Consider the following 26,945-nt stretch of genomic DNA (forward strand, 5'->3'; position numbering starts at 1 on the left):
ATTTACACATAAATACATGCAAATCAGCTCATTATTAAATAGTTCAATGCAAATCAAATAACGTGGTTTGCCTCAAAATTCACAAGCTGAGTTATTTGACTGAAAGCAATACCTCAGGAGGTGTACCTAACTTTCCCCGGGAACATCGGGACATTAACACATGTCCCGATGCTCCTGGGCTGAGGCCTTAAAGAGACAAATGTGGCCTCTGGTGCTCCCCCCCATCAGGGTGTAAAAATCATTGGGGGAATCTATTGATAATCCCTCTCCCACCCCCGCCCACCTCCTGAGGCAGCCAAAGCTACACTAAAATGTAAAGAAAATATCCCTAAGTCTTCCCCCCCCCCATGGCAAAACCTCTCCCCTTATTGGAAAAAAAATGACAGTCCTCCAATCCCTTCGGGCCCCCCTTCCTCCTCAGACCCCCTCCTTTCAGCCCTGGTGGTCTAGGGTTGAAGGCCACAATTATCCTTTGCCTCTTGTTCCCAGGGAAAAATCCCACTGTCCAAAAAATAGACACCTACGCTTGAACCTAAGGCAATGGAGGCAATTCAGCTTGCCCAAAGTGACAAAATGTGTTAGTGGGATTTGAGCGCTGACTACTTTGCTTCTCAGGCTGTCGCTTTAACCACCAGACTACTTCTCCACTACTTAGGATTCCTTTTCCCTATGGGCATCACTTTGAATGTGTCCACATTACGTAGAACCTTGTCTTTTCAGCATCTAATGGCAAAGTGATGGTGCATGCGAGTTAGTTTTGGGTGTTTTTGCTGTTCATATACCCTGCTGGAATTTCAGATAGCTGTGGGCTATAATGTTTTAAAAAGTTGTTTGTTTGTTTATTTATTTATTTATTTATTTAAAGCTTTTTTATATACCGGCATTCGTAGGACACATCATGTCGGTTTACAGGTAACGGTGAAAGGAAATTACAATGAACGATGATAGCAGGATAGATGGATAACATAAGAAAGTACTTTTTATAGATGGTCAACGAGCAAAGTAAAATTTGGTTGAACTAAATGGATTTTTAGGTTATCCATATTAAAATTAAATAAACATATGAACTTATAATCAATATTAGGTAGATATATGAACTTATGTACAAATGATGGCAGGGGGTAAAGGGGGCTGGGAGGGAGGGAGTGGGGAAGGAGATAGAGCTAAGGAGGGGGGTGGGGAGGGGGAGCGGGGATGGATGTGGGGCAAGGAGAGGTGGGGTGATTGAGAGGAAATCATTGTCAGGGGGGAAGGGGCAGGGTTGGGAGGGAGGGAGGTAGTGGGGCGCTGGGGATGGGGCAGGGAAGAGAGCTGAGGTGGTTCGGGGGAGGTCACTGATTAGGATTGAGAGGAGTTGGGGTAGGCCTGTTTAAAAAGCCAGGTTTTGATTCCCTTTTTGAATTGGCTCAGGGATGGTTCTAAACGGAGTTCGGCGGGAAGGGCGTTCCAGAGGGTGGGGCCAGCAGTGGAGAAGGCTCTTTCTCTGGTGGTCGTGCGGTGAGCAATTTTGAGTGAGGGGGTGTGGAGGGTGCCTGAAAGGAAGTTTCTGGTGGGGCGGTTGGCTTGACGGAAGTGTGGCATATCTTCGAGCCAGGGAGAGTTGTTTTTGTGTAACGTGTTATGAAGGATGGTGAGTGTTTTGTCTTGGGAATGGAAGGTAATGGGGAGCCAGTGGAGATCTTGTAGTATGGGAGTGATATGATCAGTTTTTCTAGTGTTTGTTAGGATTCTAGCCATCGTATTTTGTAGGATTTGAAGGGGTTTGATAGTGGAGGCCGGAAGGCCTATGAGGAGGGAGTTGCAGTAGTCGAGTTTTGATAGTATGATGGTCTGCATAACAGTGCGGAAGTCATGGGCGTGGAGGCTTCAGTTTTTTGAGGATTTGGAGTTTGTAGAAACCCCCTTTTAGGAGTGATTTGATGTGGGATTTGAAACTTAGTTGATTGTTTAGGGTGACTCCTAAATCTCTAATAGTGGGCGGTAGTGTGTGAGTTTGTGAGGTGTTTTGAATCATTTGGTGGATAGAGTTGATTGGTTGATTTGTTAGTATAAGGATTTCAGTTTTTGAGGCGTTGAGTGCAAGGTGGAGATTGGAAAGGAGGGAATTGATAGATGCAAGGCATGTTTCCCAGTAAAGCAGGGTTTCTTTGAGGGATTTCTGAATGGGGATAAGTATTTGTACATCGTCTGCATATAAGAAGAATTTTAGTCCTAGTTTAGAGAGTAAGTGGCAGAGTGGGAGTAGATATATATTGAAGAGGGTGGACGATAGAGAGGAGCCCTGGGGTACGCCTTGTGTGAGGGGAATGTGTGCGGATTCAAATTTATCGATCTTAACTAAGTACTTTCTGTGGTCAAGGTATGATGAGAACCAGGATAGGGCTGTGTCTGAGATGCCTATCTCTGCTAAGCGTGATATTAGGATTTGATGGTTCACCGTATAAAATAAATAAGTAAATAAATAAATAAATAAATAAAGCTGCCATTTAGATGCCCAGACCTCATCCTCACGAGGTCCTCACAATCCGCTTGTGTTTTTTTTAACAACTCTGAATAATTTTGTGTAATCTGCAAATCTGATCACCTCACTCCTCATTCCCTTTTCTGGATCTATAATGAATAGGGATGTGAATCGTTTTTTGATGATTTAAAATATCGTCCGATATATTTTAAATCGTCAAAAATCGTTAGAGGCGATATATAATAGGAATTCCCCCGATTTATCGTCAAAAATCATAAATCGGGGGAAGGGGGAGGGGGAGGGGAAGCGGGAGGGCGGGAAAACCGGCACACTAAAACAACCCTAAAACCCACCCCGACCCTTTAAAATAAATCCCCCACTCTCCCGAACCCCCCCAAAATGTCTTAAATTACCTGGGGTCCAGTGGAGGGGTCCCGGTGTGATGTTCCACTCTCGGGCCACGGGTGCATTGATAGAAATGGCGCCGGTGCTACCTTTGCCCTGTCATATGACAGGGCAAAGGTTCCTGTCCCCCGACGTCACGAGGGTAGGAGATCGCTCCCGGACCCCCGCTGGACCCCCAGGGACTTTTGGCCAGCTTGGGGGGGCCTCCTGACCCCCACAAGACTTGCCAAAAGTCCAGCGGGGGTCCGGGAACGACCTCCTGCACTCAAATCGTGTTGCCGTAATGCAAAATGGTGCCAGCCATACGGGCGGCGCCATTTTGCAACGAGTATTGCAAAATGGCGCTGGCTGTATGGCCATTTTGCATTACGGCAACACGATTCGAGTGCAGGAGGTCGTTCCCGGACCCCCGCTGGACTTTTGGCAAGTCTTGGGGGGGTCAGGAGGCCCCCCCAAGCTGGCCAAAAGTCCCTGGGGGTCCAGCGGGGGTCCGGGAGCGATCTCCTACGCTCGTGATGTCGGGGGACAGGAACCAAAATGGCGCCGGCGCTACCTTTGCCCTGTCATATGACAGGGCAAAGGTGGCGCCGGCGCCATTTCTATCAACGCACCCGTGGCCCAAGAGTGGAACATCACACCAGGACCCTCCCACTGGACCCCAGGTAATTTAAGACATTTTAGGGGGGGGGGTTCGGGAGGGTGGGGGATTTATTTTAAAGGGTCGGGTGGGTTTTAGGGTTGTTTTAGTGTGCGCGAGAGTGGAAGATCACACCGGGACCCCCCCCACTGGACCCCAGGTAATTTAAGACATTTTGGGGGGGTTCGGGAGGGTGGGGGATTTATTTTAAAGGGTCGGGGTGGGTTTTAGGGATGTTTTAGTGTGCCGGTTTTCCCGCCCTCCCCCAATTTACGATTTACACGATATTTAAAAAAACAAAACTGCGATGATCCGATTCCCTCCCCCCCCCAGCCGAAATCGATCGTTAAGACGATCGATCACACGATTCACATCTCTAATAATGAATATGTTAAGCAGCACAGGTCCCAGCACAGATTCCTGGGGGTGCTCTGCTATTAACCTCTCTCTCTCTTTGGAAAGCCGACTCTTTAGTCCTACTCTCTTTATTCATTCTTGACAAGTGTTAGAGGCGGAAACCTGGCATCCAGTTTGCAGAGCAGCTTTTCAAGTGAAAATTGGATTTAAGCACCATTTACGATGCCTGCTGTGCACTTGAATTTGTTTTAATAGATTCAGCGGCTGGAAAGAATTAGTGCTACTGTATAAATAAATTAAGACAGGCACAGTCTCCTCATAGAATTTTTTTAAAGAAAGAAATGCAAAGCCAAGTATTGTGCCCAGGCTTAAGAAAGCTAAGGTTGGTTTGGAAGGGAAGGCGGGCAAATTTCTCCAGTGAAGATTTGGGAAGCTGGGAATGGCTAAATCTTTATGAGATTGTAAATACGATAATTTTCTGTCTAATGTAGGGGAGGAGGCATGGTCTGATGCAGGACTTCCCAAACCTGTTCTGGGGACCCCACAGCCTGTCGGGTGTTCCGGATATCCACAGTTGTACACCCCACCTTTTCCTCCGGGTCACCTTCAGAGACTACAGAAAGGGGGGGGGGGGAGGTGAGTACCCCTGCTGCCGGCCCTGGGACAGCCCCAATGTCCTCACCCAGTTCTTCAGTCCAAAAATGAAGTTTATTTGAAAAAAATCCAAAGGCAGATAGGAAAATCAGCAGAATCTGTCAATAAAGTCTCAGAACACAGTGCAACAGGAGATAAACCAAAAAACTCAGTAAAGTTTCACTCTTCTTGGGCAGGAGGGATCCCACTCAGCTTCAGCCCCAAGGCCCATGGGGCAATATCATTCGTGAAGAGTTCAACGTGCTAGAGCTTTCCCAGACAAGGATTTTACCCCTTTATTTGATAGGGGGTCCTCCCTCTAGTAGGCCACCAGAAACCTTTTCCTCAGCTTGGAATCTTTCCGGTTCCTTCTTCAGAAATCCTTGGATGCCTCACAAGCCCTGCCTCTTCTCAGGACTCTAAAGACAACACCGGACAGATGCCTGGGGGCATCTTATACAGACTCTCACTAAACCCAACCCATTGCCTTTGGAGAATTCCTCCTTTACTTAGTACCTTATCTCCTACATTACATCCTCCTTTGCGGCACCAGTTCTCTACATCCCCCCCCTTCCATCCCTCCTTAATAGAGAGGATGCTTGCAGCTTGCAAGAGCTCTGCATGCACACAGAACTCGCTAACCTCTCACTGAACTCTCATTAAACCTGAAGAGCAGGACCCCCTCCAGAAATCTTCTAGAAACATACCCTAGGTAGGGCTATACAACGAACATGCATGAGATAAATTTGCATATATTAAGTCTCCAGTATATTTTAAATCTAAAAGAACAATTTTCAAAGTCATGTACTCCAGTAAATGGTGATTTTCTGGGTAAAATTTCCTGTAGACATTGCTCTTCTCCAGGGGCAGATTGCAGGAAAATGTCAGCCCGGGGGATTTTTTTCCAGAACCAGCCCACAAGGTATCTGTCTGACTCCCTTGTGCTTTTCCCTGCAGCATGTGTTTCAACAATTCCCAAAAGCACACCAAACTGACCCTTCATAGGTATTTCATATAACTAAGATGTAGAATACACCCTAGACCAGAGGTGAGCAAACAGAGCTGCATGCCCTCTTCCATCCATGCAATCACTTGCCATCCGCCCGCAAGTCTGGTTACAGCTCTCATAGTTATATCTTAGATTCCTGGTCTGGTATTAAAGTCTTTTGCCAACCAATCAGCTCATGAACCAGTTGCCAAGTAATGTGACAACCACACTGCCAGCCAGTGTGAGACACACAAATAGTCTCTCAGATACAAAGACACTCACACATGCTCTCTTGTTCACAGTGTATGGGCGTATTATAGAGACAGTGTGTGTATGGGTGGAAAGAGGATAACCAATGGGACAGTGCTATACCGGGGTACAAATTATATCGCAATGACAGAGAGGAGCACCCGGGAGGAGGTGTGGTGCTTTATGTCCAGGATGGCATAGAGTCCAACAGGATAAACATCCTGCATGAGACTAAATACAAAATTGAATCTTTATGGGTAAATCCCTTGTGTGTCGGGGAAGACTATAGTGATAGGGGTATACTACCGTCCACCTGGTCAAGATGGTGAGAGACAGTGAAATGCTAAGAGAAATTAGGGAAGCTAACCAAATTGGTAGTGCAGTAATAATGGGAGACTTCAATTACCCCAATATTGACTGGGTAAATGTATCATCGGGACACGCTAGAGAGATAACGTTCCTGGATGGAATAAATGATAGCTTTATGGAGCAATTGGTTCAGGAACTGACGAGAGAGGGAGCAATTTTAGATCTAATTCTCAGTGGTGAGAGAGGTAACGGTGGTGGGGCCACTTGGCAATAGTGATCATAATATGATCAAATTTGATTTAATGACTGGAAGAGGAACAGTGTGCAAATCCAAGGCTCTTGTGCTAAACTTTCAAAAGGGAAACTTTGATAAAATGAGAAAAATTGTTAGAAAAAAACTGAAAGGAGCAGCTACAAAAGTAAAAAATGTCCAAGAGGCGTGGTCATTGTTAAAAATACCATTCTAGAAGCACAGTATAGATGTATTCCACACATTAAGAAAGGTAGAAAGAAGGCAAAACGATTACCGGCATGGTTAAAAGGGGAGGTGAAAGAAACTATTTTAGCCAAAAGATCTTCATTCAAAAATTTGAAGAAGGATCCAACAGAAGAAAATAGGATAAAGCATAAATGTTGGCAAGTTAAATTTAAGACATTGATAAGACAGGCTAAGAGAGAATTTGAAAAGAAGTGGGCTGTAGAGGCAAAAACTCACAGTAAAAACTTTTTTAAATATATCAGAAGCAGAAAGCCTGTGAGGGAGTCAGTTGGACCGTTAGATGATCGAGGGGTTAAAGGGGCACTTAGAGAAGGTAAGGCCATCGCGGAAAGATTAAATGATTTCTTTGCTTCGGTGTTTACTGAAGAGGATGTTGGGGAGGTACCCGTAATGGAGAAGGTTTTCATGGGTAATGATTCAGATGGACTGAATCAAATCATGGTGAACCTAGAAGATGTGGTAGGCCTGATTGACAAACTGAAGAGTAATAAATCACCTGGACCGGATGGTATACACCCCAGAGTTCTGAAGGAACTAAAAATTGAAATTTCAGACCTATTAGTAAAAATTTGTAACCTATCATTAAAAATCATCCATTGTACCTGAAGACTGGAGGATAGCAAATGTAACCCCAATATTTAAAAAGGGCTCCAGGGGCGATCCGGGAAACTACAGACCGGTTATCCTGACTTCAGTGCCAGGAAAAATAGTGGAAAGTGTTCTAAACATCAAAATCACAGAACATATAGAAAGACATGGTTTAATGGAACAAAGTCAGCATGGCTTTACCCAGGGCAAGTCTTGCCTCACAAATCTGCTTCACTTTTTTGAAGGCATTAATAAACATGTGGATAAAGGTGAACCGGTAGATGTAGTATACTTGGATTTTCAGAAGGTGTTTGACAAAGTTCCTCATGAGAGGCTTCTAGGAAAAGTAAAAAGTCATGGGATAGGTGGCGATGTCCTTTCATGGATTGCAAACTGGCTAAAAGACAGGAAACAGAGAGTAGGATTAAATGGACATTTTCTCAGTGGAAGGGAGTGGACAGTGGAGTGCCTCAGGGATCTGTATTGGGACCCTTACTTTTCAATATATTTATAAATGATCTGGAAAGAAATACGACAAGTGAGATAATCAAATTTGCAGATGACACAAAATTGTTCAGAGTAGTTAAATCACAAGCAGATTGTGATAAATTTCAGGAAGACCTTGTGAGACTGGAAAATTGGGCATCCAATTGGCAGATGAAATTTAATCTGGATAAGTGCAAGGTGATGCATATAGGGAAAAATAACCCATGCTATAATTACACAATGTTGGGTTCCATATTAGGTGCTACAACCCAAGAAAAAGATCTAGGCGTCATAGTGGTTAACACATTGAAATCGTTGGTTCAGTGTGCTGCGGCAGTCAAAAAAGCAAACAGAATGTTGGGAATTATTAGAAAGGGAATGGTGAATAAAACGGAAAATGTCATAATGCCTCTGTATCGCTCCATGGTGAGACCGCACCTTGAATACTGTGTACAATTCTGGTTGCCGCATCTCAAAAAAGAGATAATTGCGATGGAGAAGGTACAGAGAAGGGCTACCAAAATGATAAGGGGAATGGAACAGCTCCCCTATGAGGAAAGACTAAAGAGGTTAGGACTTTTCAGCTTAGAGAGAGACGGCTGAGGGGGGATATGATAGAGTTGTTTAAAATTATGAGAGGTCTAGCACGGGTAGATGTGAATCGGTTATTTACTCTTTCGGATAGTAGAAAGACTAGGGGGCACTCCATGAAGTTAGCATGGGGCACATTTAAAACTAATCGGAGAAAGTTCTTTTTTACTCAACGCACAATTAAACTCTGGAATTTGTTGCCAGAGGATGTGGTTAGTGCAGTTAGTATAGCTGTGTTTAAAAAAGGATAGGATAAGTTCTTGGAGGAGAAATCCATTACCTGCTATTAAGTTCACTTAGAGAATAGCCACTGCCATTAGCAATGGTAACATGAATAGACTTATTTTTTGGGTACTTGGCCAGGTTCTTATGGCCTGGATTGGCCACTGTTGGAAACAGGATGCTGGGCTTGATGGACCCTTGGTCTGACCCAGTATGGCATTTTCTTATGTTCTTATGGTGTCTTTCTGTATCGGGGAAAAGACACCCACACATACACTCTCTCTCAGAAACACACAATTTTGTCATTGTGCTGCTGCTCATGCGCTCACACAGTGAGTATCCCTGCTCCTGTACTGCCACATGATTATCTAAAATGTTTTTGCTTGCTGCCAGCTCTTCCCCAGCCTGCAGGTGTACTCACCCTCTCCCTTTTCCATTCCCATTCCCACCCTCACTCCAGGAAACTCACTGTTTCCACAGCCAGTTGATCCTTTCAGGAAGAAAGCCTAGGCTACAGAAGCCTCCCCAATACTGCATCGGCACTTCCTGTTGGCTCACCCCATCCCTTTTAGTGACTGTAGCTTGCCTCCACTTCTCCATACCCCCCCCCCCCCCCACCCCCATTCCAATTGATTCTCATTGACCGAGTGCTACAGAATCTGCTGCTTTTATAGTGTTCCCCAGGCTCTGCACTGCTACCCTACTTTGTTACAGCAGGCCCTAAAACACCAATACACCTGATATTAGGATAATAGTACAAACCAAGCTGGTCTAGTTCTCTACAAAAAAAAACTACATGCTAGCAGAATTCCTCTCCTCAGTCACACATACAGAACCCACAGCCCTTCACCAAATACAGACTAAAGAGACAAGAAAGTTGAACTAGAAACATGCAAGCAAAAACTGATTTGGAAACCATAACAAGACAGACTCCACATGCAGTGGCAACGATGGAAAAACAGAAACATACCATTCCTCATTAAACATCAAACAATAAATCAAGATATAATTGATGGTTTATATAATAGTAAACACCAGCAGAGGGAAGTGCAGGTAATTCAATGTCCCCTCAACTTCAGACTATTTTCATCAAAGTTTTCTTTTTATTTTCACATCGGCAACTCCGTTGCTTAGACAAGCACAGAATTTAAGCAGGATTCTCCGACACTGCCCCGTGTTTCGCCAAACCCGGCTGCGTCGGGAGGGACAAGCAGTTAGAAACGGGGGTTCTTCAACTTTTAGTCGCTGTGGCGAAACACGTGTCCGTGTCGGGGGACCCCGCTTAAATTCTGTGCTTGTCTAAGCAATGGAGTTGCCGATGTGAAAATAAAAAGAAATCTTTGATGAAAATAATCTGACGTTGAGGGGGCTTATTGAATTACCTGCACTTCCCTCTGCTGGTGTTGAATAATTGAAGTGCAGGTTCCTGTGTTATATAATAGTAAAGCCATATTCATAAAAAGAATAAATATTTCAAAGCAGCTGATGAATAGAACATTGAATAATTAAAAATATATAACATTGCTTTTTTTGTTTTAATTTTCCAATCAATAAAATATTTCAACACAGAAGACACATCAAATAAAACCCACTAATTAAAACTAAAGCTAAAAAAAATCCGTTTCTCTTCATACCTGGGAACTTTAAATTCCTGTCACCCTCAGATTGTCATGGATTAGTCAGAAATAGGAGGTTTGCACACACTTTCTCCTCTCTTTTATACATACACGCTAACATATATGCTCATTCTCACACAAACTCCCTTACATTTTCTGACTGGCTCACAAACATGCTCACTGTTTTAAATAGTTCTTTTGCTCATACAAATACTCATTGACATGCTCATTCTCACATACATGCTCACTGGCTCACTCACTCTTGTTCACACACAAGCTCTGTAAAAACACAGTAAGCCTATTATGCATTGCAACAATGGAAAAACAAAAATATCATTCCTCATAAAACATTAAGCAATAAAGTCAAGAGATATAAAACATCATTCATAATATTAAAACTATACTAAAAAAAATAATAAATGTCACGCAGGCAACAGCCATCGAACATCCAATAATTAAAATAATTTTTTAAAATATTTCCCAAACATCTAATATTTCAAACAGCAGACCATGAAATAGCACCCCAAAATTTTAAATAATAGGATTAAAATTTTCCAACTTTCCATACCTGGGATCTTTTGATTTCCAGTCACCCACAGATTGTTTAGATTGGGAGAGTGGGCCTCACAATCTTTACCTCTCTCCTCATCCCCAACAAACACACATGCTTTCACTCACACAGGCTCTCTTTCACTCACATATACGCTGTCACATACACAGGCTCTTTCACTCTCTCTCACACACATACACAAACACAGTCCCAAGCCCTCTCACTCTGTCAATCATATGCAGTCATACACAGGTTCTATTGCACTTTCATACACATGCAGACTTCTCTTGTGTACACACACACACACACACACACACACACACATGCAGTTTCTCATACACACAAGCATTCACACATAACTATCAGGGCTCCCCCTTTCTTCTGGCCTTCCCTTTGTCCACCGTGGAATGGTAACGCTGCTCCTCAGTGCTGGAAGCGAGGTGGAAGAAGGCCACTGCTACCTATGGCTCCTACAAGGTGGGGAGGGGAGGGCCTCTCTTCGGGCCGTGACCATGTTGGTCCTCTTGTTGGGCCACAGCAGGATGGGCTCTGCCGTGGCCGTGCAGGCCTCTCTTTGGGCTGCGATCGTGCAGGGTCTCTCGTTGGGCTGCAGCCATGCAGGACCCGCATCAGGCCACGACAGGATGGGCTCTGCTACAGCCCCACAGGTTTCTCTTCAGGGCAGGAAGCTGCAAAAATCATGTGATCAGAGCAACCAACCCACTGGGGGATGCCCAATCGCCCGATAAGCCAATCTGCCCCTGCTCTTTTCTGCCAGGGTAAAAGTATGCACAGACTTCCACCACATATCTACATTTAGCAGGGTTAAAAAAAACAAAGGCATTCCCATGGGGGATTAGGTCTGGGGAGTAAAACAGCATTTGCACGTGGGATTTTCAAATGTATGTGCCCTATTTTGCCCCTATGCATCCATCTGTGCAGACAGCGGGGTGCAGAGTATATGAGCCCCTCCAGTATGCACATTTTGTGGCTACTGTTTTTTATGTAAATACGGTTTTTTATTGTTTATCAAAATTAATAACAACTTGGAAGGCAGTTATAACGCTTCACCACCCTCCTATAACCGTTACAATAGCTCCCGTAGGTACCCCATACTGGACCCTCCCTATTACCCTCCCCCCACCCTCCCGAGTCCCCTGCTAACGTCTGACTCCTGGAAGAGAGCCCAAATCCCTCACCAGTCTGTGAGAACATCTGTGAAGAACGAGTCAGTAAAAAAAAAATCACCATTCAGTCCTTAGAATTCACTTTACAGTCCCTCATTGAGAATCGAGCTTCGGACACGCTGTGGTAAAGATTGCAAATAGACGTCCCATACATCCAGAAAGTGCTTTCGATGGCGTGGAGATAATCGCATAGTCGCTGCATCTAGAAGCATCATTCGATGGAAGCAGTTTGCGCCAAGTCCAATATGAAGGAGCAGAATCTCCCGCCAGTTGCATTAAAATCACTTTCTTCCCCACTAAGCAGGCCTTATGGTATGAGCAAGCGGGTTCCCAACCTCGAACACGCAATGGAGAGATGCAACCAAAGAGAAGCCACAGGGGGGACACTGGGATAATGACTCCCAGTAAGCCCTCCAAATAATGAACCAGCCGGGTCCACAGACCGTGAATCAATGGGCACTCCCAAAAAGCGTGAGACAACGTGCCCCGCAGGTTTCCACACCGAACACAGGCTGGGGAGGGCGAAATTCGTGAATAAAACGCCCCCTGCGCCGATATATAACTTCTCCGAAAAAATTTATATTGCATCTCTCGAAAATATGAATTCACCGAAAGCTGGGAAATCCACCTAAAACCCGCTTTGATTATATATTCATTAATTGCAAATAACCCGTCACCATTCCACCGCTGAACTAGAATAGAACAGGTATCTACTTCAGTCAGCTGCTTGAGCCTGGCATAATAGCGGGATAGTGAAGGTACCTGCCCCCGAGTAAGGGAAAACAGAGAATCCAATGCGTGGAAAAGAGAGGGCTGCCTAACATCTGAGGAGAGCGAATGAACATAGTGCTTCAGCTGTAAGTAAGGAAAAACATCAGTTTTAGAAATACCATATGACTCCCCAAGTTCCGCAAAGATAAAAGTGCCCCTTCAGGAGAAATACATGCCCCAATAAGGAAATACCCCTTGCACGCCAACCCTGAAATGCCGCAGTTTGAGTACCCGGGGAGAAATCTGGATTCCCCCGAACTGGTAAGAACCATGCATTAGTGCAGGGGACATGCAGAAGGCATGTGAGCCGGCGCCAAGAAATCCGAATAGGGGTCAATTAATACATTCCGCCCCAGATAGCTAGGTATGGAACTGGCCGGGGCTTGCAATACAAAATGTAGGGATGTAGAGGCAGCCATTTCCACATCCGCAGAGAGGTTGATAACCGTGGAAGAGGTTAACAACCAGTCCCTAATCAATCTCAAATTGCTGGCTAAATTATATAAGGCCAAGTCTGGGACTCCCAAGCCTCCCCGTCCCCAGCGCTCCCGCATCCACACCAACGGGACCCTGGATTTCCCTCCTCTCCAATAGAAACGTCTTTGAGCCCTATCTAACGTTTGATCTCCACTGTCCTTAAGTGTAGGGGCAGGTTCTGGAATAATATAGCCACTTTGGCAAAATAATTCATTTTAAACAGGTGGACTCTGCCCCCAAAGAGAGAGGTTAATCCTGCCCAAGCAGCCAATTTTTATCCTGGGGGGATTTTAATAAGGGTTAAAACATTCAGTTTATATATGTGGGAGAGGTCCCTAGGTATGACAATACCAAGATATTTAAAGGATAGACCAGCCCATTGTAAAGGAAATTCCTCCCCCCACCCAGTCTCTAACGAATCGGGGCATGGTAAGGCCGCCGATTTATCAAGATTTAATCGAAATCCTGAAAAAATGCCATAGTCCCAAAAAATCCGGAGTAAGGGAGAAAGGGAGTTTCGGGGGTTAGTAAGAAAAACCAAAATATCATCTGCGAAGGCTGCATACTTAAAGGTGCATGATTGGAGTCTGAACCCCTTAACCGTTTTGGCCAATTGTATTTTCTGCAGCAGAGGTTCCAGTTGGAGAACAAATAAAAGAGGAGACAGCGGACACCCTTGTCTCGTACCTCTGGAAATAGAGAAAACCTCTGAAGAGGAACCATTGGCCACCACCGTTGCTTCCGGGTCCTGATACAAAAGACGCACTATGCTAAGAAAAAGCCCCTCAAATCCCATCTGTCTTAAAACCCAGAAAAGGTAACCCCACTCCACCCGATCAAACGCCTTTTCAGCGTCAAAACTCACGGCAAGGAAGGGGGCCTCCATCTGCTGACACATGTGCATTGCCGCGAGGACTTTACGTATATTAGTCAGTGCGTAACGCTTACGAACAAACCCACCTGGTCAGCCCTACCAAAGTTGGAAGGATATCGGAGAGACGATCAGCCATCACTTTAGCGATGAGCTTCTGATCAAAATTCAGTAATGATATGGGACGATAAGATTCAGGTGCCAGGGAAGTCCTTCCCCGGCTTGGGTATCAAACAATATTAGCCATATTAGCATGAGCAGGAAAGGACCCTCTGTCCGCTAGGGCTGCTACCACCTGCACCAAGGGGTCCCCCACCAGGTCTATCAAACATTTATAAAATTCCGCCCCATATCCATCAGGTCCCGGCGCCTTAAGGACCTTAGCCCCCCGAATAGCCGATTGTATTTCAGCTAAAGTCACTGGGCTATTTAACCGATCCCGCTGATCGCTAGTCAAGCGGGGGAGATTTAGTTGTTCACAGAAGCGAGCGCAGGCTTCCGAATCCCAGTGGTCTGACCTATATAGTTCTTTATAATAGTCCCGAAATCTACATAAGATATCCTTCGTGGCCGTTAGAACCCCTCCCACTAGGGGAGCGCAACGCGAAATATAACGATTTCCCCTTTACTGACGAACCAAGTTGGCCAGCATTTTCCCAGCCTTATTGCTATGCTGATAAAGCTTATATTGATAGTACAAAAAACTTTTCCGAGCCCGCTGATGTATGAGTGTATTTAATTCTCCCTGAATTGAAAAATATTGTACCCGCATCGCATGGGAGTTCACCCGATTTAAGGAGGCCTTAGCTCTCTGTAATTTGGCAGTTAAAGTCAATATTCTATGGTGCATAGCTTTTTTCCGGTGTGCCATATAGGAAATAATTTCGCCCCTCAATACTGCCTTGGCCATATACCAGAACAGTATTGGGTCATCAGCGTGCTGAGCATTCAGAGTGGCATAATCCGTCCAGCGAGCTCGTAAATATTCCTGAAATTTGACATCGTGCACTAAGTAAAAGGGGAATCGCCAATGAAAAGTGGTAGCGGGACCCTGGCCTATCCGTACCACCAGAGATACAGGGGCATGATCTGATATAATAATATCTCCAATAGTTACCTCCCCCACTTGGGACAAAAGGTGCGCACTGACCAGAAAATAATCTATCTGAGAGAGGGTACCATGTGCCCGTGAGACGTGTGTGAAATCCTTTTCCCCGGGATGGAGAAGACGCCAAGCATCAATCAACTGAAGCGATTGTTCTAAGAAGGAGGGGCCCTTCCCAAACCCCACCTGCGAGCCCGCAGGAGACGATCTGTCCAATTGATCATCCCGAATGGTATTAAAATCCCCCCCAATCAACAAACTCTCAGCTGCGTATGGTACAAGGTGTCGATATATCTCCTGATAAAAACTAGAACTGTAGTTATTTGGGGCGTAAATATTACACAAAATCACCTTAGATTGATATAATTCAGCCACCAAGAGGAGATAGAGGCCCAAAGGATCTTTAATAGTGGAGTGCACCTGAAGGGGTAGTTGTGAGGTAACCCATATGGCTACTCCGGCTGACTTAGTAGTTCCCGATGCGTAATATACCTGCCCACCCCAAAGTTTACTTAACTTCTCATGTTCCCCATCCAAGAGGTGGGTCTCCTGTAAAAACGCAATATTAGCACGTTTACGTTTAAGGAGAGAGTGTATTTTAGATCGCTTAATGGGGGAATTTATCCCACAGACGTTCCAAGTGATTAAATTAAGAGCAGAATTAGAGGTACAATAATATTAGTTGAATAGTGAAAGAATTCCAATTCCAACTACTGTGGAGTGGAGACCCTCCCAGCTGGAGCCTCCATCCCAACAACACAAAAGGACTGAATGAGATAAAACCCCTGACAAGCCATTCCTGGTGAGAGATTCCCCATGAGACTCGAGCCCTAACCCCCCCCCCCCCCACCCAAACAACCCATTTACCCAAAACCCATCCCTATCCCGCCTTGCCAGATCATGGATTCGAGAGGACTTCTTCCTCTCGAATCCATGAGATCACTGCCATGCTGGCATACCCTCCCTCCCCCACCCACCCCCATCTGCACCCATATCAATGAACATTCAACGCAGATGTATAACTCATGTCAGCACAACAATAACTGCAAATAGCAGAACATAGAACATTGCAAAATCTAGCCCCACGAGGTCAGTACCATCAAAGGGACATATAAACAATCATAAGCCCTGGTACAATAAGGGTTATAAACAATCATAAACCCCATAAATGTGAGTAGTGCACCAAGCATACCGTCTCAGCAAGAGAGACATGCCAAGTAATTTGTCCACAAGGAGTCCCACAAAATGCTCCGCTGAGATAAAGAACCCCACATAAAGAACCAAAACATAAATGTCTCCCAACCGGATAGCGGGCAACACAAGAAATGTGCAATGGGCTCAGCCCAGTCCTAAATTTTGGCCACTTCGTGCTCTTCAGGGATATTGTCAAGAAAGTAATAGTTAGCTAAAGTGCCAGCATATGCAATAAGAGCACACAAATCCCAGCGACCAGAGGGAACAACCAGATTAAAAAGACAAAAAAAAAAAAAAAAATTCTTTGTTTTCCCTTCCCCCTGGGTCCTGTGTCAGCTTCATGGCTGGGTCTCAGCTGAAAAAAAACCGAACCATCGCCACGAGCAAAAATAAAAAGTGGAGAGAGAAAAAACAAAAAACGTGGGCTTTACTTAAGAGGTGATATCCAAGTGAATCACGAACCCCAGATCCAGGAAATAAGAAAAGGAGAGAGCATAGAATAATAACTGTGAAGATCAATCCGGCCTGCTCAAGCAGGGCCAAGATAACAGCTCACGGTGGCAGGGAGGAAGCAGTGGGGCCCGCAGATACCGCCCCAGATTCCAACAGCAGTGCACGAGCTTCCTGGGGCGATGTGTACCATTTAACTCCAGCCTCGGTGGTGACCCGCAATCTGGCCGGATACAACAACGAGGCCCGCACTCCCCGTGCCAGTAATTGAGTACAAATTGGCGCCATCGCACGCCGCTGCGTAGTCACTGCCGACGAAAAATCTTGAAAGATCAAGACCCGATGATTCTCGTAGTGAAGGTTACGGCCCTTGCGCATAACAGCCAAGATCTCCTGTTTGTGAGCAAAATTAAATATTTTTGCCACCACCACCCATGGTTTTTCATCTGCAGGCCTTTTAGCTCCGAGCCTGTGTGCCCTCTCGATTAGCAGAACGCCATGTGCGGTGGTAAGTGCCAACTCTTTAGTGAGCCAACTTTCAAGCAGGGCAGGCAGAGCATGGTCCTCAATAGATTCTGGCAATCCAATAAAGCGCAAATTTGAGCGCCGGGCGCGATTCTCCAAATCCTCGATTTTCGCTGTGCTCTTAACCACTTCCGCCCGCAGCTCAGCAAGCTCAGACTGCACGCTGTGAAGGCCATCTTGGGTCTCAGAGACCCGATTTTCTAATTCGGCACAATGGCTTTCAAATTTATTTAAATTGACGGATATTTCAGCCACCGCCGTCGATATCGATTTTAATTCGGGCCCCAACGCCTCGAGAACTGCCGCTTTTATCTCAGCTAACGCTGGGGATACAGGCTGCTCAGCGGGATTCGCCGCGGCGGCCATGTTGGAAGGCACAGAGGGAGCTAACGGTTCTTTTCCCTTTTCCTTTGCAGACTTAACAGGGCGAGCCGGCATGCCCAAATCTATGCTCTGTACCTCTGAGGGCTATGCCCCGATGATGGTAAGCGCCCTTAGCTGGCGTTTAGGGTGCAGATGGAGGTTGATCCCAGAGGCTGGACGCCGAGCGTAAAGGAATCACATCCTCTATGCTCAGTGCATCACGTGATCTTTCGTGGCTACTGTTTTTAAGGAGAAACAATGTGGGTGGTTTTCCTTTGAAAATGATCTGCAATGCATTTAGGCTAGTCAAAATTGCCCTTAAATGACCAACTGTGTTTGACCCTGACTGACACGCTATTTTGTGCATGTTCATTAAATAAGCATGAACACTAATAGGGTGCCTGAAGGGAAACATTTTACAAAGTTATTCCTCCATGCAGATTTACAAATTTGAAAGATGGACTGCAAAACCATACATGGAATTTTGTTGGATAACATTTATTAAAATAAATATACATATTCAGACTACGACACTGAAGCAAAACCAGGCACATAAGTGCAGCCCTGGACAGAATTCCTTTTTTTAATGTCGCACCAATACAGTCCGGGGAACTGCAATAGTCTATGATAATAGGCAGATAAGGAGAGGCAAATACATGCTAAAATTAATATATTGATGTTTGAAAAAAGGAAAAGAAATGGTATTTAGAACCAGAATTTAAAAAAAGAGATCAGATAGCTCAGCTGATTAATAGTGGAATATGTAAACTTTCACATCCAGCCTAGGAGCAGTATTCAAAGGTTTTTCCCATATTGATGGCAAATTGATATATGCAAAATCCAAAATTACTAATGAATGCAAATTAAATATTGACTTATACTTCACTGTTCTGTTTTGCCACAGGTACTTGGCTATCCGTTATCCATTGAAATCTCGGGACCTTCGGACATCCAGGAATGCTGTAATTGCTATTGGAGTCATCTGGGCCATGTCCATTCTATTTGCTGGGCCATACCTCAGTTACTACCAGATCATACATTACAATGCAGTCCCAATCTGCATCCCTACCTGGGAGCATAACCGTCGCAAAATCATGGATGTCTCTACCTTCATCTTTGGTTATTTGATCCCTGTTGGCATCCTGAGTCTGGCCTATGCCAGAACAATCAAATTCCTGTGGACCTCTGTGGATCCAATTGAGACTATCTCAGAGTCCAAGAAGGCAAAGCGGAAAGTGACCAAGATGATTATCATTGTGGCTGTCCTCTTCTGCATATGTTGGTTGCCCCACCATGTGGTTATACTATGCTTCTGGTTTGGCCACTTCCCCTTCAACAAGGCCACATATGTTTTTAGGCTGGTCTCCCATTGCATGTCCTATGCTAACTCCTGCCTCAACCCTATTGTCTATGCACTTATCTCCAAGCATTTCCGTAAAAAGTTCAAGCAGGTTTTCACTTGCCTGCTGAAAAAGAAGAAGAAAGCTAGTAACAAGATCCATGTTGTCAACATAACCAACATGGTAGGCTTCTCTGGAGGAAACACAGAGGTCACCCAGATCCAAGATGAGAATGCCAGGGTCTGTCAGTCCCTGCAAGAAAATGTCGACACAGCTGGCAGTTCCTCAGGAGATGGACCAAGTCCCAAGTCTCGACTTCCCTTACAAAGAGATCCACCTGTCTAAAGCTGTATGATTTTGTATCATATGTGGTACTCACTACTACGTTCATTACAAGGGCCTAGTTGACAAATGCTTCAGAGCAATGACCAGTGGGCCCAGAATACATGACAGACTGTAAGAAAACATTCTGTCCCAAAGCTATCCATTAGCCAGCATAGGTACCAGCTGCCTTCTTACAAACCAACTCCTTGTCTTTATAAGATGGAAATGTGACAGAGTCTTTGTTAATAATGTAAAACTCTCCATTCTATAAGTCTTCTATTTCTTTGGTCCACAAAAGACATGGGAAGGTTTTTTTTTATCATGTATTCCTATAAGATTTCCATAGAATAGCTATAAGAGGGGATCGTTCCAAACTTTATAGAAAGGAAATACATCCGCATGCTAAACTACAAGGCATCAAACATGGATGTGCCAAACAGCTTAATGATCTGCATCCCACCTGGGCTGTTACCATGTGCCATGAAAAGCAAACTCAACATAAACATGCAATGAATTTAAAAATATCTGCAGATTTTAAATTAGGCTACAATATACAGTCCAGATGAAATAAAGAGAGCTATTTTGTTTATTGTTGATGTCATTGATGACATATTATGCTTCACTTTATAATAAGCTCATTTAAATAGCAGCATTTTACTTACGTTTCACTGTTGGGCATGTTTGATGCATATTTCCAGTTGAAGGGAAGTAACGTGAGCAAGAATGAAAATTAAAACTGTGCCACTACAGCGGACTTATTTATGTATTTATTTATTTATTGTGAACATTGTTATTCTGCTTTTTTTGCCAGGTTTGGTCTCAAAGTGGAGTACAGAAATTAAGACTTAAAGAGGTATATGAAATGAGACATAATGTATGTTTTCTTTTGTTCTCCTCGTGCCTCTTTTAAAGCTGCACACCAGTCAGCATGCTCAGGCAGGACTAGGAACCTCTACCAGCCCCCAAAGACTGGAGGGCAGCCTCTTCCGAGATGGTCTCTCAGCACCACATTCTCCGGACAGCAGGGGTCACCCACAACAGCAGCAGATGCCATCCCTCCCCGGCATGGACGACCTTGACTCTGTGGCATGCCCATCTCTATCTGCCTAGGACAGCATGCAATGCTATGGCCCGAACTACAAAGCCAGTCTGAGACTTGACATATGTAATTGATCACATCACTATTTAAAGAGTAGTTCATGTTAAAGTGTCCTTTTGGAGCAACACAAAGGTTTGAAAACTGTAAGTTATGGCTGTGCAATTGGATGTTGCCCTGTATTGAAAATATCAGTTCCAAAGAAGGCTATTATGTAACATTTAAAATCTCAAAAGGAGCCAGACAACTATCAATCACAGCTGCAGCTGTCTTTTGCTTGAAGCATTACTGGCATTTCCTCTGGTAATAACAGGGCAGTATCAGAAGAAAAGAAGAAGTAGGCACAGTTGGATCAGTTTGCAGTTAATAAAAGTTATTATTGAGCGGTACCCAGCTGCCTAATAAATAACTTGTAAAGAGGTCTTCAAATCAATGTGGTTTTAAACCAATCACATTTTAAATTTATCTCTCTCACACTCTTCTATAAAAACACTCAAAGTGAGGTACAATACTAAAAATACATCAATTACAACACAACATAAAATGAGCAACTTCAACAAGAAGCTATGTGGACTGGATTATAAAACTGAATGTAACAGTTTGACATGGAAAATTACAAAGTAGTTATAATTCATCTGAACAATTACACTATTCTTTTTGTAAATTTATATACACAATAGCCTCAGCACAAGGTAGCTCTCCTTTAAGAGCTTCGTAGCACAAGAGAATACTATTGTAACAAGACTGGCAGGAATTTCTACGTAAGTGAAATTGGCAGCTCTTATACTCTTCCATAATCACAATCTATAGAACATAACTAGGGCTTCTATATTTAGTTTATATATTGTAAATGTAGGTATTGATTTTATAGCTAATTATGGGTAGCAAAAATTGGTGTTTTTGTGACACAGGTACTATTTCTGAAGACATTTCTAACTAAATCATATAAATACACTTGTCAGCTGCAGAGTAGAGGACTAAGCAGCCAAAGGGAGGGGAAGGAGAGTACTAGGGGAAGTGCTGCTTTTCTGGTATTTATCCAATAAACCCTTTTTTATGCAGCAGGGGCGTTTTATTGGTGTCTATTGGTTAAAACCTAAAATTAAAAGCTCTAACCATAACCAAAAGAGAAACCCTGCAAAGCTGCTGTAGCCTCACTGGTTGCACTCCTGCTGAAGTTTAGGTCAGCACTCTTCTGTACAGCAGCCTCCTGGAATTAACCTTTCAACCAACAGAGCCTCCCCTCTGCTGCTGAGCTGAAAAAGAGAAACTTCTCAGCTGAAACGGCAGGATTTATAGGGGCTGGGAATGGGATTTTAGTCCCTTGAGAAACACCCACCAGGCCTGGGGGCTGCAGGTGGACATTTTGACTCTGCATATGGACAACAAGGACCAGTTTAGCGTGCCACGTAAATGAATCATGATGTGCTTTGTAGCTCAGTAAGCAGAAGTAATTAAGAAAAAAAATCAATGGTAATTTGCAGCTTATCAGTCACTAATGCACCCTCTTACTTGAGAGGTGTTCAACAAGCATCGTAATGGTCATCCGTGGCTAAGAAATCAAAAAGTGTGTTTTCACATGCCATCTAGATTTACGCCAAGTGCTTCTTAAAATGCATGACCCTCTCCGCTTATACATTCTCGTTTTTTTTTTCCTCTTGCAAATAAAAATGGATTTATTCCCTGCTGCCACACTTAATTTCAGCTGTTGATTGTATCTGTTACTGACCGAAAGCGGCTACGCAGTTTAATGATGTCAGCATCCAAAATGTTGGCACTGCTGTCCCCGTAAAGGCTGACGGCCTCGGCTATGCCTGTAGTGCAGCCTTGCGCGCTGCCACTCAGCTCCAAGCACAAATAAGATGTTGAGGATCAGGCCAGCTTTGGGTATTCTGGGCAGAAACCCAGGCCTGGATTTTAGTGTAGGTACAGGCCAAGTAGGCAGCTGTCTACGGTGTCAAATTCTGAAGGCAGCATGCCATGGTCTGGGTCCTGCCGCCAGCTGTGATTTTCAGCTGCCGCTCACAGCAGCAGCAACAGAAGAAAAACTCAGCACACTGCCTGTGAGCCAACCTGTGCTCACAAGCCCTGCAGCGGCCCTGCCCCTTGCAGGTGTGAAAGGAAGGGACAGGGCTGCCTAGGGCCTCTGAGCATACGCCGGCTCACAGGCCCTGCGCTGACTTTCCTTTTGCAGCTGCTGCCAGCAGCGGCTGAAGAAAGGGAGGACCCAGGTGAGGGCACGGGTGAAGGAGAGAACCTGTACTCCAGAGGGTCTGTGCCTACTGGTATGCTGGGGGAAAGGAGGAACCCCACCGCATCATACTTATCAGTACCGAAATGTTAAATCCAGCCCGGCAGAAACTGAAGCTACACATTTTTTTTTCACCGGTTATTTTGAGGTTGGGACAGGATGCATCGCACATGGGCATAACACAACAAATTCATGCATATTATATTCTCACATACTGTATAAATAACATAGCTGCATCATTTGTCGTCAAAGCAGAGAAATGCCTAAATCGGTTCTTTATACCAGTGGTCCCCAACCCTGTCCTGGGGGCCCACCAGCCAGTCAGGTTTTCAGGATATCTACAGTGAATATGCATGAGAAACAATTTGCATGCACTGCCTCAATAACATGCACATTTTCTCTCATGTATATTCAGTGTGGATATCCTGAAAACCCGACTGGCTGGTGGGTCCCCAGGACAGGGTTGGGGACCACTGCTTTATACCATCTGCCAGGCTTTGCCCTATATACCATATAGGCTTTAGGTTTGTGATAGGTCAGCTCATTACCCATGTGTATGCAATATCCAGTCATAAAAGCAACAGAATACTAGGAATTATCCAGAAAACAATGAGGAATAAAATTGAAAGCATCTTAATGCCTCTGTATAGATCCTTGGTGCGACCGCACCTTGAGTATTGTGTCTGGTCATCTCATCTCAAAAGATATAGCAGAAGCAGAAAAGGTGCAGAGAAGGGCCCCAAATAATAGAGGGATGGAACAGTTCCCTCATGAAGAAGCAGGAAACTAAAGAGGTATCTAGAGCAAGAGGTGGGTCAGTAAATTAAAGTTGAAGCCAAAAGTGTAATTTTTGATGAACCCTTTCTATTTGGGGGTTAAAGGGAAGGTTTCCAGGCTTTTCATTAGGACAGCTTGCCTAATGGAGAACCAAGGGGTGCTACTGGCATGGAGGAGTACAGATCCACCTTCTTTCTGGCAGTGGAATACATTTGTAATTCTTTGCCGGGGAGTTTGCTGTTTCCCCTAGGGCCATAAAAGTATTTGTTCTTCGGGGATACTCTTTCCATACTATCCCCTCTCTTTTCAGACCCCTGGGGAGAAGTTCTTGTTGTAGGGAGGAAGAAAATCCTTCTTGGCCCAGATAATGGAGTGTATATATCTCTCTCTAGCACAGAATTTTTCTCAGGGGCAGATACAGGCTGGATATAGACTGGGTGTTCAAATAAAAATTTACTGATTATCCCCATAACGTCAATCATAGTCCAGCATACTTCCCACAACTGAAACCGTACCTTTGAACTATTTCCATAGTCTCTCTGAGGATTAGCTTGTATCCTTCTCTCCAAATCCTAAGGAGGAACTTGCCACTTTTTACTCATTGGTGTACAAGCCCAAAACTGTAGGGGGAGTCCTATTGGGGAAACTCCAAAACATGAAAAGATCCCACTTGAGTCCAAAGTTCTCTCTCTTGCCCACAGCCTGTGTCCTGATTCCTTTGGGTAGAGATCCTGTTTGGAGTCTCTAAATCTTGATGGTTCAGTCCCATACTTTCTTTCTACTCTGTGTGACTTCTCAGAAGGAGAAGTCTGATGTTTCCAGTCTTGAACAAAATTCTCTGTCTCCTAGCTCCAATTCTGTGAGGAGGGGTGGGGAAAAACTCCAAAAGAATCAAAAAAAGAGGACAATTGAAAATACTCTTAAATCCAAAAATCCCATGCTGAGTAGTGCTGTCACTGGTCTTACTTCCTTTAGGGAGTAGAAGGATAGCTCACAGGTCTTCAGCTCCTACTCTCTGGATTCAGAGAGTTGCCCCTTTCCAAAGGGTACAGGGTTATTACTCAGAATGAGAAAAACCTGATCCAAAACTTAAAAATGTCCAAAATTATCTCTCTTTCAAAAATGAGTTAGACCCTCTCAAACAGGGAGTGTACTGTGAGGGATCTCTTCTAAATGGAGGAAAAACACCAAGTTGGGTTAGTGGGCCCAACTCAGCAAAATGAAAGAAAAAATAGCTCCTAACTCTTCAAGAGTCAACCCAAAATGACAGTGGTAATCCTCGAGCTCCACCTTATGCCAGTGGGATAGCCAATCACAATCAGTCTATTGGAGAGACCAAAAAGGAATAGAAAATCCCACTAAACTATTATTAGTCCTAATGGTAAGGACTATCTAGTGGGTGACTGAAAGGTCGGCCTCACATTGCATAACTTTATGCAGATGTAGTGTAGGGCATTGTGAGAGTCCTCTAAAATAGGATGGCGCTCCTTGCAATCTCCAGACGCTGTTTCCAGTCACGGGCTTAGAGTTTTGCCATCCCTCAGCACTGTTGGTGCTGTGTTCATAGGCTTTCATAGCCAAGATACAGCATTCCAGAGATCAATTAGACAGTGAACAACAAGTTATACAAACTACAAAACATTTTTACAATCTGTCTCCATGCTCCATATTACTCCTTCTTCACACCCATTTAGAAATATGTTGCTGACATTTTTATTAAACCTTACAAATCCCAGAATGAAAATATCTCATCATCAGTAAACTACAGAACTCTCTTCTCAACACATCAACATCAATATTAATCTGAATCAGGTACTCACATTATGGCAGCAGGATATCCGCTCTCTTTAGGTCCTGTGCGCAGACATCTCCAGAATGCTCCGCACTCTGTTTCTTAAGTACCTTTCCTTCCTATGGTTTTTTCACTGGGCAAATTCTTCTCCAACTCCTCCTTTTCAATCCCAGGTTGGGACCGCAGGTTGCTTCCTCATATGCCTCGGGCCTTTCCCCTTAGTGGGGAAAGCCCCTTCAGGGTCCTCTTCTAAAAGGAGGGGCCCCTCCAGGCTCATCAGCCATCTTGGAAACTCTTCCTGCCAAACACTGAACCCAGTTATATACTCTTTTAAACACTTCCCCCAGCAGATCTTCTTCACAACCCTCTTAAAGGAACCAACACACTATACAACCCATCATTAACTTCATCTACAAACTTCCCATTGAACAAGCTTTATTACCATTTTCTATGTCATCTAGTGGTGGATTATTGCTACTGCACATATAATATTTTTTCGTCAATTTTCCCATAACTTGGGGGCTCCACTCAAAACCTCTCCCAGACCATACTCCCAGTCATGAACTCAGTTTGAAAGCCCCATTACAAAGTAATGTGTTCGTATTTATTTATTTTTAATGGTTGAGGAAACGAGATCTCAAGCATTAGTAAATGGAGGAGATTTCAGGGATGGGGAGAGGAGGAGTAGGTTAGGGTGAAAAGAACACAGACGGGGGAGAGAAGAGACAAAGGCCAGGAACAGAGTAAGGATAAGGTGAGAGAACTGGGGAAAGGAGGAGGAGAGGGGAGGGAGAGAGGACGGGAGGAATCTCGGAGGAAGTATAGGAAAGGAAGTTCTGAGATTAAGGAAGGGGAGGAGAAAGTAGGAGAAGTTGAGGGGGTCAGGGAGTTTGCAGGATATGAGGAGAAGCAGGAAGGCAGGGAGGTTCCAGGATCTTGTTTCCTGCAAGCTTCCTGGGATGGGGAGGGGCTGGATCAGGAAGCAGAGGGCTGTTCTCTGCTGAGATCATGTTGTTTCATTTAGATTTAATGTGATGGGTGGGTGGGTCTGCCTGTTCCTGATCTTCCAGTGTGGGTCAAATGATGAAGTGCTCCCGATATCAGGTTTGTTCTTCTGTCACTGTCTCCCTCTCTCTTCTTCAGTGCTCTCACTCTCATCCATCCAGTCCCCCTTATCTGCTATCTCATAACCCCTGCCCCTTTTCCCACTCTCACCATCACCAGGGAGAACTCGTCCAGCACCAAAACCTGAGATATGTCCCTGATGATGTACTTTCTGTAACCTCTACCTTTAATTATTACCATTTTGCCTCTCTTTTCCTATCCTTGTATATATATATATAATTAAGATTATAAGAACAGAGTGGTGTTTTCCATCATAGAAGACCAACTATAATATTAACATGTTTGGGTTGTAAAGAGAATTAAGGGAAAGAGTGAGGCAAGAAATAGAACAGAGTTGAGGGTCATCACTAGTTGGGTTTAAACATGTTTAGCTACCAATTGTTACTATGTTGAAACAAAGTAACCAATGAAGATTTAAGGAGTGACATTGGTTTTATGTGAAAATTGAAAAAGTAATATTTTATTGTATTTTCAATAAAGTATGATTATTTTAGGATAAATAATATTTTCTGTATGATTATTGTATGAGTGATAGTGCTTTTTTCTTTTTCCCCAAAGTTCTTTTGGGTTTTTTTTTGCGTATATATATATATATATATATATATATATATATATATATATAACTTTGGCAGCACATTACAATGTCATGCCAATAAAAGTATCTGAATCTGCTTCACAGATGCTCAGGGTTAAAGATCTTCCTCTT

The 26,945-nt window shown here is 44.1% G+C and overlaps 1 protein-coding gene across 3 annotated transcripts in view; it reads left to right on the forward strand.

Moving 5' to 3' along the window:
• Positions 1-19,952, forward strand: part of GALR3 (galanin receptor 3) — a 35,029-nt gene extending 15,077 nt beyond the window's left edge. For all 3 annotated transcript variants that reach the window (XM_029590124.1, XM_029590122.1, XM_029590123.1), the window contains exon 4: positions 18,439-19,952. In XM_029590124.1, the coding sequence (XP_029445984.1) occupies positions 18,439-19,219 (781 nt within the window). In that variant the 3' untranslated portion in view covers positions 19,220-19,952. The remainder of the gene's footprint in view (positions 1-18,438) is intronic.
• Positions 19,953-26,945: the final 6,993 nt, after the last annotated feature.

The sequence above is a fragment of the Rhinatrema bivittatum genome, chromosome 2, assembly GCF_901001135.1.
Source record: "Rhinatrema bivittatum chromosome 2, aRhiBiv1.1, whole genome shotgun sequence".
In the NCBI taxonomy this organism is placed as follows: domain Eukaryota; kingdom Metazoa; phylum Chordata; class Amphibia; order Gymnophiona; family Rhinatrematidae; genus Rhinatrema; species Rhinatrema bivittatum.